At 36.7% G+C, this 17727-nt stretch overlaps 1 protein-coding gene across 1 annotated transcript in view; it reads right to left on the reverse strand.

The window, feature by feature from the left end:
- The window catches only part of AP3B1 (adaptor related protein complex 3 subunit beta 1), a 267726-nt gene that overhangs the window by 15698 nt on the left and 234301 nt on the right, over positions 1–17727 (reverse strand). The window contains exon 25 of the mRNA XM_036848304.1: positions 1390–1487. Within this exon, the coding sequence (XP_036704199.1) occupies positions 1390–1487 (98 nt within the window). The remainder of the gene's footprint in view (positions 1–1389; positions 1488–17727) is intronic.

Below are 17727 nucleotides of genomic sequence, written 5' to 3' on the forward strand. Positions count from 1 at the left end.
AGAGAAAAGATATACAATAATCTTCTGCTTTAGAAATACTTCAGCTGCACTTTTCAAAAAAGGAATATCCCCTTAACAATAAATGTGCCAAGGCTTTGTTCAGTCCCTGTGTGCCACTCACCTGGGTTTGCTGAGCAGGTGTAAAGCAGAGAGGCAGGCTTTAGCCAGCAAAAGGTAAGAATAGCAAATGTAAGAATCAATTCAATTTGTCAATAGAAAAATAAAATCACAGATATGACTTTCTTCTATAGCAATAATCAACTTCCAAGAAAAGTAAACTCAGAGATGGATTTAGTCATTCTTTTTTATCACTTAAAAATAAGGCAGAAGAATAAACGGTTACTATTAATTTACAGTCGTGTATGAGATTTTCTTTGTGAGATTCTTCTACAACAGGCCCTCCTGACATTGTGAACTGCAAAGGTTCATAGTATAAAAAAAAAAAAAAAACCTCTGGCACTACATGATAGAGTGCCAGGAAGCAAGCCCTTCTCTTTAGGTGTAGATATTTGTGTTTGCCTGTACTTTGTGAAAGCTTGACAGGTATGATTTAATGACCTCAAGATGAAGGGAATCTTTGATAACCCCCTCCAAAGAAAAAAATAGCCTAGATTCACATAAACTTTAAAACATTGCTGACTATACCATTTAAATATGTCCTAGTTTTTATAAATGCAATTCTTAATTAAACACATAAAATGAGACAGTTGCTTTCCCTTATTCATACAAGACAAAAATTGTTTTTATTAGAAAGTATGCTTAACTTTAGGGCAAGCCCAAGATATTAATGCTTTCATTATGCTGAAAATGTTTTTGTTTTTGGTGCTTATTTTAAAATGTTTCAGCTCTGATATAGTCTGACAGCATAGCATTTCTTCAATACAGAATAAGGTCAAAATAAAATGGAGGTATTTTAATGCTATAATTAGGAGTTTATTTTGAAGGGTAGGGCACTCTAATGTGTACAGGGAAAAATACATTAGTAGAACACGAAAAACAGTTCTATAGTGAAAGGAAATACAGAAACATAACATGTATAGTGATGAGACTTTGCTAAGTCCCAAATTCCTGACATTTTCACTAATACAAAACACATGAATACATCATTAGATTGACAAACCAAAACTCCAAGAATTGAAAAGTTAATTAAGAATCAATTTATTATTTAAAAGACATATTAATCAATTTGCAAGTATGCCAGGAATGTAGACAAACATATACCTTTAAGGTTATTTTATAAATGCAAAGCATTAGCAAAAATTGGAAGACTGTGCGTTGACATCTGTTAATGGCTATGTACATATGGTAATTTATTTTAGAGACCAGCCAGAGGAATGAGCACATGTTATTTGGGATGCCAATTTCTAGTAAATTGTAATAATCTCTCACCTTGCTCTTTCTTAAAATCTTTCTCTGACATGGCCACAGGTAAAAGCAGTTCTCCAACAGGAGGCTGAATATTAACACTGAAGCAATCATCCTTGGTACTAAGGAAAAAACACATTAAAGCTGACTAAATGCTTAATAAGTAAACATTCTTCTTAATACTATGCAGTTAAATAGGTGCAATTAAAGCATACAGAGATCTGCTTGGCTTAAATATCACAGCTAAAAAAGGCTTGAAATATTTCTCAACACTATCTCAGAGAAATACATCTGTTACCTGAACTAGAAAACGTATATATATATATTTTTTTTTTACAAAAATATGCAGTTATGATAAATATGCCATTTGACATAGAACTTTTAAAAATAGGTAAGCAGCAAGGGTATATATCCATTACTATCAGGAACACTTAATGCAGCTTATCTAGTGGAGAATATCTTATCTTCAACTTTGTAGTAAAAGTGTAGAAAATGGAGTGGCTTAGTCTTAAATAGTTAAGATATGTCTTTTAAGATATTAATTTTTAAATAAAGAATAAAATGGAGTGACCATACTGTGTTAAGATATGTGTGAATAAAATAATACCTCATCTGCAAACTTGCTTTCTTCAAACAAAACCCCTCATTTTCTAGTAGCATTATTCACTGACATTATTGAACATGTGGTGAAAGTTTTTCAAATTACAGGATATGAAGAATTTAGGAAAGGCAACTTTCTATTTTCATCATACAGAAAAACAATACTGAGTGCACTTATTTCATTTAAATCTTATGAAACTACTCTCTTTATAAAAAAATTACTAAAACTGCTTTAAAATGTTTTAAAATTACAAGTTTGAAGTTAGGTTGATGAGTGTATCAGTTCGCAATGTGTTTGGCTGCAAAGAAGCAGAAAATCCAACTGACAATTTCTTGAGAGATGCGTGCTTATTGTTCAGTGTATAAGTAATCCTGTAAGTTACGAGTCAAAGGCTGGTTCAATGGCTTAAAGATGCTGTTAGGAACCCAGGTTTCTCTAGCTTTCAACTCCACTAGCCCTAGTGTGTTGGTTCTTATCCTCATGGTTGCCAGATGGCTGCTGTATCTTTAGGTACCACTTTAACATTCCACTGAAGAAGGAAGAGTGATGATGGAAGAGTAGTGAATAGTTGAGCCAACTGACAACTAACTACATGATTTTGCCTACAATACATTCTTATGAAGACTGATCACATGGCTAAGATTCCTATTTCTGTACTACTTATTCTCATGTACTTCCTTGAAATAAATTTCCTATTAATTGAGGTAACAATACTGTAATATGCAGCATGACTATAAGCTGATCTCTTAAGGTGCAAAAGCCATGTGAGGTAACCAGAATTCAATCAGATAGCATTTTAAATGTAGATGGAATTATATGATGCTGAGAATTTGAAATTGTGCAGAATTCTGTCACGTTCAAAAGTCTTTAAGCTTTTAGACACGTATAAGGAGCAAAATAAATGCAGAATCCAATCAAGTATTAAAAAAAAATATTGAGCCAACTGAATCTGTTCCTTTTTATTAGGAAAGCAAAAGCTTTACTGAAAGTCCCAGGGAAGGAATTCTAGTTTTGTGTTAGAACTGGGTCTCATGGCCAGTGGGAAGATGGCTAGGGAGATGGGAATTGTGGATAAGAAACACCAAACATTAGGTTAAGAAAAATACTTTCTTGAAGGGTGGGTTAGGGACAAATATTAAAATATAAAGAAAGAAAAGAAAATCCACTTTGATTTTATGCTACTTATAATCTTTTAAGCTGCCTTATTTTTTTAAATGGAACAAGGTGCGGACTAGACTGAAAAAAACCAAAGAATGTTTTGAATTATTCACACATGGATTGCCCAAGGCAAATCAATAAATCCAATTTATTTATTAATTCAATAAACATTTACTGAATATAAACTTGATCCCATGTACTGTGTGAGTGTCTGGGGATTTAAAGACAAGTAAGACTGGCCCTTGAAGTTCACAAGTTTAGTGAGAGAGAAAGAGTTCAATTATGTTTGTAACAGAAAGGTAAGTGCTATGTTAGAGACATGTGGAAAGTATCACAGTCCAAGGAAGAGGGGCTGATTAATTCTGCAGGAGAGAGGTAGAGGTAAGTTTACTTCCAAAAGGAGGGAGAGGAGCATTCTACGGATTCTACACCTATGTTTTGGGAATGGTGAGCAGTGCGGTGTGTCAAAAGATGGGATTGGGGGCACACTGTAAAGAACAGCATACACAGCATGACCGTTAGTCCCAGTTCTCCCACGGCAGTTGTCCTGGAATCTTGTTCAGTTAATGTCTCCTTTCACTCTCTGAAGTGTCCTGATTTGTATGACAAAGTGTATGATTACTTTACTCTTATAACTCAGACAAAGGTGCTTCTAAGTTTCCTGGAAAAAAAAAAAAGGAAACTACCAGAGACTTCTAACATAGGAAAATAAATGACCCCATATGTATTTTATAAACTCTGCTGGCAGTGTGTAAAGGTGGAGTACAGGAGAAACCCAAGGCAGGTAAATCAGGAAGGAATCTAATTAACAGTCTAGGCAGGGGTTTTTAGCACTGACTGTGTGTTTTACTTCAGTACATCCTAACAATGATCCGAAGAGGTAGCTTCTGTTACCCCTAATCTATTAAGAGAAGTTAAACAACATGCCCAAGGTCACACAGCTAGTATGAAGATCTGAACACAGCAGCACTGGGATTTGAACCCAGGTCTATCCTACTCCAAAGTCAGCTATATAATGTTTGCTGCCATATGTATATATATTTGATTCCACTATACAAGGTTGCTTCCCTAGGGTGGGTAGCACTGAGAATGGGGGAGATGCGGGTATTTTATAGTTAAAAGGGACAGATCTGGTGACGGATGGGAGGAAGAGACTTTGAACCGTCTAACGTGAATGATTGGGAGGATGACTTCCTCCACTGAAGAGGAGTTTTGGGGATTAAACAAAATGATTTGGATTTAGTCATGTTTTATTTTGAGTACTACTGAGTTACCCAGGAAGAGATATTTAGCAGATAATTGGAAATACAGATCATGAATCAGAAAAGAGGTCAGGGTGGTATATATGAGTTTGGAAGTAACCAGAATGGTACAGGGAAGGGCTGAAGCCTTGTAAGTAAATAAGATCATGTAGGAAAAAAGGATATACCAAGAAGAAAGATAAGGTGGAAACCTGGGGAAGCCCTGCATGTAAGTAAAAACAGAAGTGGTGCAACTTGCAGAAGAGCTTGGAAAAGAGTGGCTGGGGAGAAAAGGTGTGTGTCAAATACTGCAGGGAGGAATAAAAAGAAGCACGTGTAAAAGCTGGAGGAAGAATGCAGAACGCAGTGAGTTGAAGGTGAATGGAAAAACTGGCAGGGAAAAAGACGGGCCAGAAAGCAGCAGAAGCTTCATGAGGATGTAGAGGCAAAGGAAAAATGCTTAAAGAAACTTGAGCATAATTAAAGGCTGGTGCAACACAAAGAAATAGATAGGGTAAGGTCTTCGAGGAGGTAAACGAGGTTGGGATTAAGAGCATAAGAACTAGGTGAATGGGTCAGCCCTGGAATGAAGGAGGATATTTCTTCCAAAAACAGCAGAGAAGGAGCTATTAAGATAGAAGTGTTGAGGGTAGGACACTTGAAGGATAAGACCAGGCTGATGTAATGGAAGGCTAAGTCACATTAAGAGAAATGTAAAGGCTGATAAAGGAGTAAATGGATAGGTATATATATCATAAACTAATTTAGTGTTAAATATAAAATTTTGGCTTCAAATAACTGGATAAATCAGTGTTCTCCAAAGTGGGAAAGGACAAGGCACTCCCCTGAGGTAGAAAATCCACTGAGGAAAAAAAACCTATCAATTATATTTATTTTTTTCTCATTCTACTGGAAGTTCTATTTTTGTCTGTACATAATATCTTAGTACATACATAATATGTTAGCACAGTGAGACACACATAATACATACAGGGAGTGTGCAGTATAAATATTTTGCTAAAACGTACACAATTTTAAAAGTTAGGGACCACTGGGTTAAATTACACATACTACACTATCTCTACTTGTGTTCTCTTTTAGATTACAGGTGAAATGACCAGCCTTCTCCTTTCCAACACTCCTGAAAAGGATCCCATTTACCCCTTGGTTAAAGGTAGCTCTACAGCACTGATGCCCAGGCAGAAGGGTGTGAGAGCAGAGAAAAGAAGGGAAAGTAGACTTGCCTTCTAAGGCATATATGAAAATCAAGGTAGATAAGCAGAAGGCTTAAGTCTGGGGGAAAAAGGCGATCCTGAAATGTCCCCACAGGCAACAACCCATGTGTTAGAGACAAATATATACTATTCAACTTGACTGGGTATGTTTCACTTTTGTTACTTTCGAGTAATGCATGTTTTATTTTCTGTGGTTGGTGAAATGATTAACATGTAATTCTGTATGAAAAACTAAGGATATAAGTTCATCCAAAATGGGTCTTATGAGACAAATGTAATAAAATTGGAACATTGCTGTGGCAGACACTACTTGTTGCTTACTCAGTATTTTATTTATTTATTTATTTTTTTCCTTTTTCTTTTTTCCTGATATAATCCTGATTTTGTTCAGGTAGACAATGTGCCCACTGGAACACTCTCTTCTCAGCCTCTTGTAGCTAAGACTGATCAAGTGACCCGGTTATGACCAATGAAGCCTGAAAAGAAGTCTGCTGGGGACTCCTGGGAAAGTTTTGCTTTTCTTTTTTTTTTTTAATATTTATTTTTATTTTTTGGCAGTGTCGGGTCTTAGTTGCAGCACGTGGGATCTTATGTTGCAGCGCGCAGGCTCTTCGTTGCGGTGCGGGCTCCAGAGCATGTGGGCTCTGTAGCTGTGGCACGTGGGCTCTGTAGTTGCAGCACACGGGCTCTCTACTTGTTGCACATGGGTTTAGTTGCCCCGTGGCACGTGGGATTTTAGTTCCCCGACCAGGGATTGAACCCATTGTTCCCTGCATTGGAAGGCGGATTCTTAACCCCTGGACCACCAGGGAAGTCCCAAGTTTTGCTTTTCTGACACAGATGTGGCTCCTCCCTCCATGTCACTTCTTTCCTTTTTTTTTTGGCCTAGAATGCAGACAGAATCCTGGAAGTAGAGAAGCCATCTTGTGACCCCGAGGATGACTGGCACATGCTAATGAAATTAGCTCATGGAACAAAAAGTTGGAAAGGCCTTATACCAGAAGACATTGTGGAGCTACTCCAGCTGCTCCTAACTGCTGTCCTGTGTTCTTCTCGCACCAGGAGAATAATAAATAAACCCCTATTTGGTGAAGTCACTACGACTGGGTTTCTGTTACACACAACTGAATGCAAAATCTAATTAATATACATAACATACTTCATAAGCCAGTCTCAGCTTCTAAGCAAGGTTTGGCTTAGCAGGGAGTAAGATGGAATGTTTCCTCTTTATTTTGGGGAAAATTTACTTTCATTTATATTAGTGTTCTAGGATGCTCTCCATAGTTTTTATGCACCTCCTTTTAAATATTTTGCCCTTTTTTATTGTTCGCTTCTCTCTCCTTATAGTTCTTTTTCTTTTGTCCCGCTCTTTTTCTTCTCATCTTCTTTGGTTGAACATGGGGCTAAACACAGCTATCTTGACATGGATAGGGGAATGTTGAAAATGAGTAATGATAGATGTAAATTTAACAGAATTAACAGTTTACCAGATCAACAAAGTACTATTATTAAGCAGCTCTAAATAGCCTATTTACATGGGATCAGATGGTGTAATAGTTTAATGTAAGACAAGATTCTACCTGTTCTATATTTAACTGTAATGCATATACTTGTACTACATATAATCTCATTCCACAGACTCCTACGATCCAAACTGGTAAATTTTCTAGGTAAGAGAAATGTGCAAGTAGACTAACCATTGTGAGACTCAAATTTCCTTATCTATGAAGTGAGAAAAATGACACCCTTGTAGGCTTGTTTTAACGATTAAATGAAATAACATAACCCAGTATAGTGCTTAATGCATAACAGATACTCAAAACCTACATCCATAATAGGGATGTATCATAATTTATTTAAGCATTCCCCCATCAATTCTCATTTGCAAATTTTCTCTATTACAAACAATGTTTACTTAATGACCTTGGATAGATCTATTTCTTCAGCACAAGCACCAATATCTCCTCAAGCCTGACACCCAAAAAATGAAATCACTAAGTTGAAAAGTATGAATATTCAGCATTTGATAAATACTGCCAAAATGACCTAAAAAAAGTGGTGCCAACTTGAAGTTCCACAAACAGTAAATAAGAATACATGTTTTTCTGTACCTTCCATGTCAGATATTAAAATTATTTTAAAATTTTGCAAACCTGATGGATGAAATTTTTTTTATTTCCCTGTCTATTACCAATGTTGGATATGTTGTTATCGATCATTCGTGTTTCTTTTCTTGTAAATGAACTATTCTCAACCTTTCTCCACTTTTATACTAGATTCCTTTTTATTGATTGCAAGAAGTTCCTTATATATTCTGGTTACTAAACTTCTGTTTGCTGTAAATATGCTGTAATACTTTCTATCTTTCACCTGTTATGGTATCTATTTTTTTCTTCTTTGTAGAGAAGTTTAAAATTTTTAATAATCAAACCTGTCAATATTTCGCTGTATCTTTCTGGATATTGTGTCTTGCTTGACTTTTGCCCCCAAAGAGTATAAAAATATTTGTCTATATTATTTCTAAACACTTTTATAGTTTCTATAATTAAATCATAAATCCATCTGGAATTTATTTTGGAGTAATCTGTGGGAGGAAGGAATCTGGTTTTTTCCTGTTAATGGTTCTCACATCATTTACTGACTGGTCCATTCTTTCCCCAGTGATATGAAATGTCACCTTTATGATATACAAAATTTCTAAATTCTCTGTTTTGTTTCACTGATTCCTTTGCCAATAGCCGATTACATTGAATAAAAATATTCTTGTGACTTTGAAGAATATTTTGAAGTTATTATTGAAAAAGGCTTTTCTCATTAAATTTTTGTTTTGACTTTTCTTGGACATTCTTTTTTCCAGTTGAATTTTAGAAATTTGTCAAGTTCCTTGAAAAGGCTTACTGGAGTTTAGCATTGAATCAAACTGAATTTGAAGATTAACCTGAGGGAGAGTACTCTCTCCCATTTAGGAACATAGTATATTTATTACATTATTTATATCTTCTTTTCATGGCCTTCAGGAAAGTTTCAGGTTTAAAAAAAAAAATTCCCCATAGGTATCATATATTTGTTAATTTATTCCTTTCGTTGTTCTTGTAAAATGAATAATTTTATTCATAATATCTTAAAATTGGTCATTCCTACCATACAGAAATGTTAATGATTTTCACATAATGATCTGTACCTAAACAGTGTCCTATTTATGAGCTTAAATAATAGATTTTCTATTGATTCTAAGACTTTGTGGGTTGGCAATCATATACTGAATAAAAATAATAATTTTGTGTCTCTCTTTCTAGGATTTATACCTCTAACTATTTTTACTTGTCTTTTTGTATTGGCTAGAACTTCCATAAAAATGTGAAATAGTGTTGAAAGAGGGTAACCTTGTCTTGCTTTTCTGACTTAAAAGAGAATGCTTCTGATATTTCATGTGGTGATAGGTAACTTGTATGTCTGATAATAAACACACACACACATAAAAATTTTATTTTTTAATTCTCAATTTTTCTGTGCCATCCTCTTTAAGGTGGGGTTCTTATAAATAGTATATGTTGAATTGTGCTTTTTACATGTTCAGTATCACTGGAATTTAACTTATTGACATGAATTCTGATAACTAGTATGTGTGGCCTCTTCTAGTCATCTTATTTTGTTTTCTATTTACCATGCTTTTTTCCTTTTCCTGCCTTGTTAAACTGGTCAAGTTTTAAGCACTCCGTTTCTTCTTCCCTTTAGTCATTTGGAGGTTATAATACATCATATTTCCCTTAATTCAGAGGTTAGCTTTAACATTTTAAACCATATTTAAACTCCTTTTAGCCATCAATCAATCCTCTTGCCAAGCATGACAAGACCACCATCATTCCTCATACTTGTCCATGTCGAGATTTTGGTTCCAGATTATTAAAATTTATTTTTTACATTAGGGGTGAACGATTATTTTTACACATTGATGGATTTTACAGGTTGAAGTCTCTGTCTACTTTTTATTCTGTTTTTCTCTGTCACAGATTAAAAAATTTTTTCTACTATAGTATATCTTTGAGTAATCCTTTCAAGAAAGGGTCCTGGGGGGTAAACTGATGGAATCTTTGCTTGTCTGAAAAATGTCTATTTCGTTTCCACCAAATTTTAAAGATTATGTCCCTTGCCTTCTGGCTACCAGAACTGATGACAGTACTGATGAGGAATCTGATTCCATTCACATTCTTGTTCATTTTTAGGTAAGCTGCTTTTCTTCACCTCTCTGGAAGATACTAGAGTAGTTTTCTCCTTATTAAGAATTCTACCAGAAGCAACAAATAACCTACAAGGGAATCCCCATAAGGTTGTCAGCTGATTTTTCAGCAGAAACTTTGCAGGCCAGAAGGGAATGGCAGGACATATTTAAAGTGATGAAAGGGAAAAACTTACAACCAAGATTACTCTACCCAGGGAGGATCTCATTCAGAATCTGCGGAGAAATCAAAAGCTTTACAGACAAGCAAAAGCTAAGAGAATTCAGAACCACCAAACCATCATTACAACAAATGCTAAAGGAGCTTCCTCAGGCAGGAAACACAAGAAAAGAAAAAGACCTACAAGAACAAACCCAATACAATTAAGAAAATGGTAACAGGAACACACATATCTATAATTATCTTAAGTGTAAATGGATTAAATGCTCCAACCAAAAGACACAGACTAGCTGAGTGAATACAAAAACAAGACCCATATATATGCTGTCTACAAGAGACGCACTTCAGACCTAGGGACACATACAGACTGAAAGTGAGGGGATGGAAAAAGATATTCCATGCAAATGGAAATCAAAAGAAAGCTGGAGTAGCAATAATCATATCAGACAAGATAGACATTAAAATAAAGACTATTACAAGAGACAAGGAAGGACACTACATAATGATCAAGGGATCAATCCAAGAAGAAGATACAACAACTGTAAATATCTATGCACCCAACATAGGAGCACCTCAATACATAAGGCAAACATTAACAGGCATAAAAGAAGAAATCGATAGTAGCACAATAACAGTGGGGGACTTTAACACCTCACTTACACCAATGGACAGATCATCCAAAATGAAAATAAAAAAGGAAACACAAGCTTTAAATGACACAACAGACCAAATAGACTTAATTGGTATGTATAGGACATTCCACCCAAAAGTGGCAGAATACACTTCTCAAGTGCTCACGGAACATTCTCCAGGATAGATCACATCTTGGGTCACAAACCAAGCCTCTGTAAATTTAAGAAAATTGAAATCGTAGCAAGCATCTTTTCCGACCACAATGCTATGAGATTAGAAATCAATTACAGGAAAAAAACTGTAAAAATACAAACACATGGAGGCTAAACAATATGCTACTAAATAACCAAGAGATCACTGAAGAAATCAAAGAGGAAATCAAAAAATACCTAGAAACAAATGACAATGAAAACACGACGACCCAAAACCTATGGGATGCAGCAAAAGCCATTCTAAGACGGAAGTTTATAGCAATACAATCCTACCTCAAAGAAACAAGAAACATCTCAAATGAACAACCTAATGTTAAACCTAAAGCAACTAGAGAAAGAAGAACAAACAAAACCCAAAGTCAGTAGGAGGAAAGAAATCATAAAAGATCAGAGCAGAAATAAATGAAACAGAAACAAAGAAAACAACGGCAAAAGTCAATAAAACTAAAAGCTGGTTCTTTGAGAAGATAAACAAAATTCATAAACCTTTAGCGAGACCCATCAAAAATAAAAGGGGGGCTTCCCTGGTGGCGCAGTGGTTGAGAATCTGTCTGCCAATGCAGGGGACGCGGGTTTGAGCCCTGGTCTGGGAAGATCCCACATGCCGCGGAGCAACTCGGCCCGTGAGCCACAATTACTGAGCCTGCGCGTCTGGAGCCTGTGCTCGGCAACGAGAGGCTGCGATAGTGAGAGGCCCGTGCACCGCGATGAACAATGGCCCCCACACCGCGATGAAGAGTGGCCCCCGTTTGCCACAACTAGAGAAAGCCCTCGCACAGAAACGAAGACCCAACACAGCCATATATACATACATACATACATACATAAAAAGAATGTAAAGCAAAACAAGAATAGCATTAAAAAAATAAAAAATTAAAAATAAATAAATAAATAAATAAATAAAAGGGAGAGGACTCAAATCAGTAAAATTAGAAATGAAAAAGAAGTTACAACTGACACCATAGAAATACAAAGGATCATGAGTACTACAAGCAACTATATGCCAATAAAATGGACAACCTGGATGAGATGGACAAATTCTTAGAAAAGTACAACCTTCCAAGGCTGGATCAAGAAGAAATAGAAAATATGAACAGATCAATTGCAAGTAATGAAATTGAAACTGTGATTAAAATCTTCCAACAAACAGAAGTCCAGGACCAGATGGCTTCACAGGTGAATTCTATCAAACATTTAGAGAAGAGCTAACACCCATCCTTCTCAAACTCTTCCAAAAAACTGCAGAGGATGGAACACTCCCAAACTCATTCTACGAGGCTACCATCACCCTGATACCAAAACCAGACAAAGATATCACAAAAAAAGAAAATTACACGCCAATATCACTGATGAACATAGACGCAAAAATCCTCAACAAAATACTAGCAAACAGAATCCAATAACACATTAAAAGGATCATACACCATGATCAAGTGGGATTTATCCCAGGGATGCAAGGATTCTTCAATACACACAAATCAATCAATGTGATACACCATATTAACAAATGGAAGAATAAAAACCATACAATCATCTCAATAGATGTAGAAAAAGCTTTTGACAAAATTCAACAGTTTTATGATAAAAACTCTCCAGAAAGTGGGCATAGAGGGAACCTACCTCAACATAATAAAGGCCATATACAACAAACCCACAGCAAACATCATTCTCAATGGTGAAAAACTGAAAGCATTTCCTCTAAGATCAGGAACAAGACAAGGATGTCCACTCTCGCCACTATTATTCAACAGAGTTTTGGAAGTCCTAGCCACGGCAATCAGAGAAAAAAAGAAATAAAAGGAATACAAATTGGAAAAGAAGAAGTAAAACTGTCACTGTTTGCAGATGACATAATACTATATATAGATAATCCTAAAGATGTCACTAGAAAATTATTAGAGCAAATCAATGAATTTGGTAAAGTTGCAGGATATAAAATTAATGCACAGAAATCTCTTGCATTCCTATACACTAACAACGAAAGATCAGAAAGAGAAATTAAGGAAACAATTCCATTCACCACTGCAACAAAAAGAATAAAATACCTAGGAATAAACCTACCTAAGGAGGTAAAAGCCCTGTATTCAGAAAACTATAAGACACTGATGAAAGAAATCAAAGATGACAGAAACAGATGGAGAGAAATACCATGTTCTTGGATTGGAAGAATCAATATTGTGAAAATGACTATACTGCCCAAAGCAATCTACAGATTCAATGCAATCCCTATCAAACTATCAATGGCAATTTTTACAGAGCTAGAACAAAAAAATCTTAAAATTTGTATGGAGACACAAAAGACCCTGAATAGCCAAAGCAATCTTGAGGGGAAAAAAATGGAGCTGGAGGAATCAGACTCCCTGACTTCAGACTATAATACAAAGCTATAGTAATCAAGACAATATGGTACTGGCACAAAAACAGAAATATAGATCAATGGAACAGGATAGAGAGCCCAGAGATAAACCCACACACCTATGGTTACCTAATCTATGACAAAGGAGGCAAAAATATACAATGCAGAAAAGACAGCCTCTTCAATAAGTGGTGTTGGGGAAACTGGACAGCTACATGTAGAAGAATGAAATTAGAACACTCCCTAACACCATACACAAAAATAAACTCAAAATGGATTAAAGACCTAAATGTAAGACCAGACACTATAAAACTCTTAGAGGAAAACACAGGCAGAACGCTCTCTGACATAAATCACAGCAACATCTTTTTTGACCCACCTCCTGAAGTAATGAAAATTAAAACAAAAATAAAGAAATGGGACCTAATGAAACTTAAAAGCTTTTGCACAGCTAAGGAAACCATAAACAAGACGAAAAGACAACCCTCAGAATGGGAGAAAATATCTGCAAACGAAGCAACTGACAAAGGATTAATCTCCAAAATATACAAGCAGCTCATGCAGCTCAATATCAAAAAAAACAAACAACCCAATCCAAAAATTGGCAGAAGACCTAAATAGACATTTCTCCAAAGAAGATATACAGATTGCCCACGAACACATGAAAAGATGCTCAACATCACTAATCATTAGAGAAATGCAAATCAAAACTACAATGAGGTATCACCTCACACCGGTCAGAATGGCCATCATCAAAAAAATCTATGAATAAATGCTGCAGAGGGTGTGCAGAAAAGGGAACCCTCAAACACTGTTGGTGGGAATGTAAATTGATACAGCCACTATGCAAAACAGCATGGAGCTTCCTTAAAAAACTAAAAACAGAACTACCATATGACCCAACAATCCCACTACTGGGCATATACCCAGAGAAAACCATAATTCAAAAAAACACATGCACGCCAATGTTCATAGCAGCACTATTTACAACAGCCAGGACATGGAAGCAACCTAAATGTCCATCAACAGAGGAATGGATAAAGAAGATGTGGTACATATATATAATGGATTATTACTCAGCCATAAAAAGGAATGAAATGGGGTCATTTGTAGAGACGTGGATGGACCTAGAGAGTGTCATACAGAGTGAGTCAGTAAGTCAGAAAGAGTAAAGCAAATATTGTATAATAACGCATATATGTGGAATCTAGAAAAATGGCATAGATGATCTTATATTCAAAGCAGAAATAGAGACACAGACGTAGAGAACAAATGTACGGATACCAAGGGGGAAAGGGGTGGGGTGGGAGGAATTGGGAGACTGGGATTGACACATATACATTACTGATACTATGTATAAAATAGACAACTGATGGGAACATACTGTATAGCACAGAGAACTCTACCTAATGCACTGTGGTAACCTAAATGGGAGGGAAGTCCAAAAGGGAGGGGATAGTAACTGTATGTGTATGGCTGATTCATTTTGTTGTGCACTGAAGGCTAACACAACATTGTAAAGCAACCATACTCCAGTAAAAATTAATTTAAAAAAATGCAAAAATTAAAAAAAAATTAAAAAACAATAAAAATTCTACCAGGATGTGGCCTTTTTGCTAGTTGTTCACATTCACTCTGTTTGGCCTTTGATGGGTCCTTTCAGTCTGAAGGCGTGTACATTTCTTTTGCTTGGGAAAATTTTCTCCTATAATTTATTTAATTATTTCTTTTCTCCATTGTCTCTTTTCTTTCCTTCTAGATCTCCTATTAGATGAATTGATTCTTTTTCTTTTTTAAAGAGGAAGCATCATTTTTAAAAATAATTAATTAATTAATTAATTTCTGGCTGCATTAGGTCTTCATTGCTGCGTGCGGGCTTTCTCTAGTTGCGGTGAGCAGGGGCTACTCTTCATTGTGGTACGTGGGCTTCTCATTGCGGTGGCTTCTCTTGTTGTGGAGCATGGGCTCTAGGCACACGAGCTTCAGTAGTTGTGGCACATGGGCTAAGTAATTGTGGCTTGCGGGCTCTAGAGCGCAGGCTCAGTAGTTGTGCACGGGCTTAGTTGCTCTGCGGTATGTGGGATCCTCCCGGACCAGGGATTGAACCCGTGTACCCTGCATTGGCAGGCGGATTATTAACCACTGCACCACCAGGGAAGTCTCAGATGAATTGATTCTTTTAACTTTTTTTTCATATTTTCCATCTTTGTCTTTTTGCCTTCTATTCTGGTTGATTTCATTGACTCCCTCTTATGGAACACTAGATCAGTCTTCAGCTGTGTCCAGTCTATCATCCACCTACTGAGTCCTTTTGGCTTTTTACGTTTTTAGATCTCCAAGAATATATTTTAAATTGTCTAATTACTCCTTCTCAAATAAGCAGTATATTCTTGCTTTACAGATATAGTGTTCTCTTGAATCAGATATTAGTTGTAATTTTTAAAATTATTTATTTATTTATTTATTTATTTTTGGCTGTGTTGGGTCTTCGTTTCTGTGCGAGGGCTTTCTCCAGTTGCGGCAAGCAGGGGCCACTCTTCATTGCGGCGCGTGGACCTCTCACTATCGCGGCCTCTCTTGTTGTGGAGCATAGACTCCAGACGCGCAGGCTCAGTAGTTGTGGCTCACGGGCCTAGTTGCTCTGCGGCATGTGGGATCTTCCCAGACCAGGGCTCGAACCCATGTCCCCTGCATCGGCTAGCAGATTCTCAACCACTGCGCCACCAGGGAAGCCCAGTTGTAATTTTTAAAGATATCTCTTTTCTTTCTCAAATTGCTCCCTTCACGATTGGAAGTCTTTGTAAGTCATTTTTATTTTTAATTAATTAATGAATTTATTTATTTTTGGCCGTGTTGGGTCTTCGTTTCTGTGCGAGGAGGGCCTTCTCTAGTTGTGGCAAGCGGGGGCCACTCTTCATCGCGATGTGCGGGCCTCTCACTATCGCGGCCTCTCTTGTTGCGGAGCACACGCTCCAGACGTGCAGGCTCAGTAGTTGTGGCTCACGGGCCTAGCTGCTCTGCGGCATGTGGGATCCTCCCAGACCAGGGCTCGAACCCGTGTCCCCTGCATTGGCAGGCATACCCTCAACCACTGCGCCACCAGGGAAACCCTTTGTAAGTCATTTTGAGCTTTCCCTTTCAAATTGAGGCTTTCCCTCAAAAGTCTGGTCATCCTAAGCTGTCTGTTTATATTTATAATGAAGGACCAGGTTAATTAACAAACAAAGCAAGTTCTGCTGCATATTAGCTGTAAGATTTTGGGCAAGTTTTCTTCCTGTGCCTTAGTTTACTCACCTCTAAAATGGAATAATAATAATACTCACCTCATAGGCATGTTTTGAGAATTAAGTAAACTAACACACACAACGCAGTGTTTAGAATGGTGCCTAGCACACAGCTACTGCGCGATACATGTTAGTGAGTGTTATTTCTATGGGTCTCCTCTCCCCTGGTGGGCTGGCTGGAGTTTTCTTAAGTGGGTGAGACATGACTGGTTATGGTCATGAAGTTGGGAGGCAGGTAGGCAATGGCCTTATCTCTCCACCAACAGACGTAAGATTGGCTTTACCCTAGTGGTAGGCGACTTGAGAATATCATTCTCTTGGGTAGAACTGCATTTCATCTCATCTCTGACCATCCTGCCTCCTTCCTATAAACTCAACCCCTGCTGTTCTCTTAGGGCACATCCTCACCAAAAGTCCTTCCCAGGCAAGTAGTTGTTCACTTTCTTTACAGGGTAATTTTTAGGTCTCTGATTAAATGTGTATGCTGCCTGCTGCTAGGGGCAAGGTTGGGGAACTGCAGGTTGGAAGTCATTCTTTAATTCCCTAATACTGTCTTACCCTAACTTTTCTTTTCACTAGTTCACTTTGTGTTTGATATTCTGCCAGATTTGTTCTTACCATTATGGTAGTTTTCTCCCATGAGTGTTTTGCTCTGTGGTTTTTATTTTCTCTGTTATTGTTTATCTGCTCCCATTTGCTTTCTAACTGCCAATAATTCTTCACAATTTCTGGTCAGCTAATAGCACCCTTTCTCTTTTTAGTGCTCATTTTCTATTAAAGAATGTATTTTCTGTCTTTTTAATGGATTTTGGGCAAAAGAGGGGCGGATGTTAGGGCTCAGTCCTCTAACTTGAGCCAAGCCATATAATTTTTCACACTAGTTAATACATTAATATCTGCTAATCACAAGGATGAGACCTGTTAATGTACTGCATCTACTTTTAGAGAGATACATTTATGTATATTATACATATTTTCAATCTCAATAAATTTAATCAAGGACTTAATTTGATGACCATTTAAAATGCAAAGCAAAAAAAGAGACATTAATACTTATCAAGTGTCCATATAACTATATAGTTATATATAATAGCTTTATCTATCTATATATGCATCATATAACTATAATAATACAGAGAATTAATCTAGAAGCTAAAGTAGGGTCATTTTACTCTGGTTCCTTTTCTTTTAATAAACAGAAGTGTACCTGAAAGGCTCACAGTCCATGTTCTCAGCATTTCTGAA

Source organism: Balaenoptera musculus, chromosome 3, assembly GCF_009873245.2.
Source record: "Balaenoptera musculus isolate JJ_BM4_2016_0621 chromosome 3, mBalMus1.pri.v3, whole genome shotgun sequence".
In the NCBI taxonomy this organism is placed as follows: Eukaryota; Metazoa; Chordata; class Mammalia; order Artiodactyla; family Balaenopteridae; genus Balaenoptera; species Balaenoptera musculus.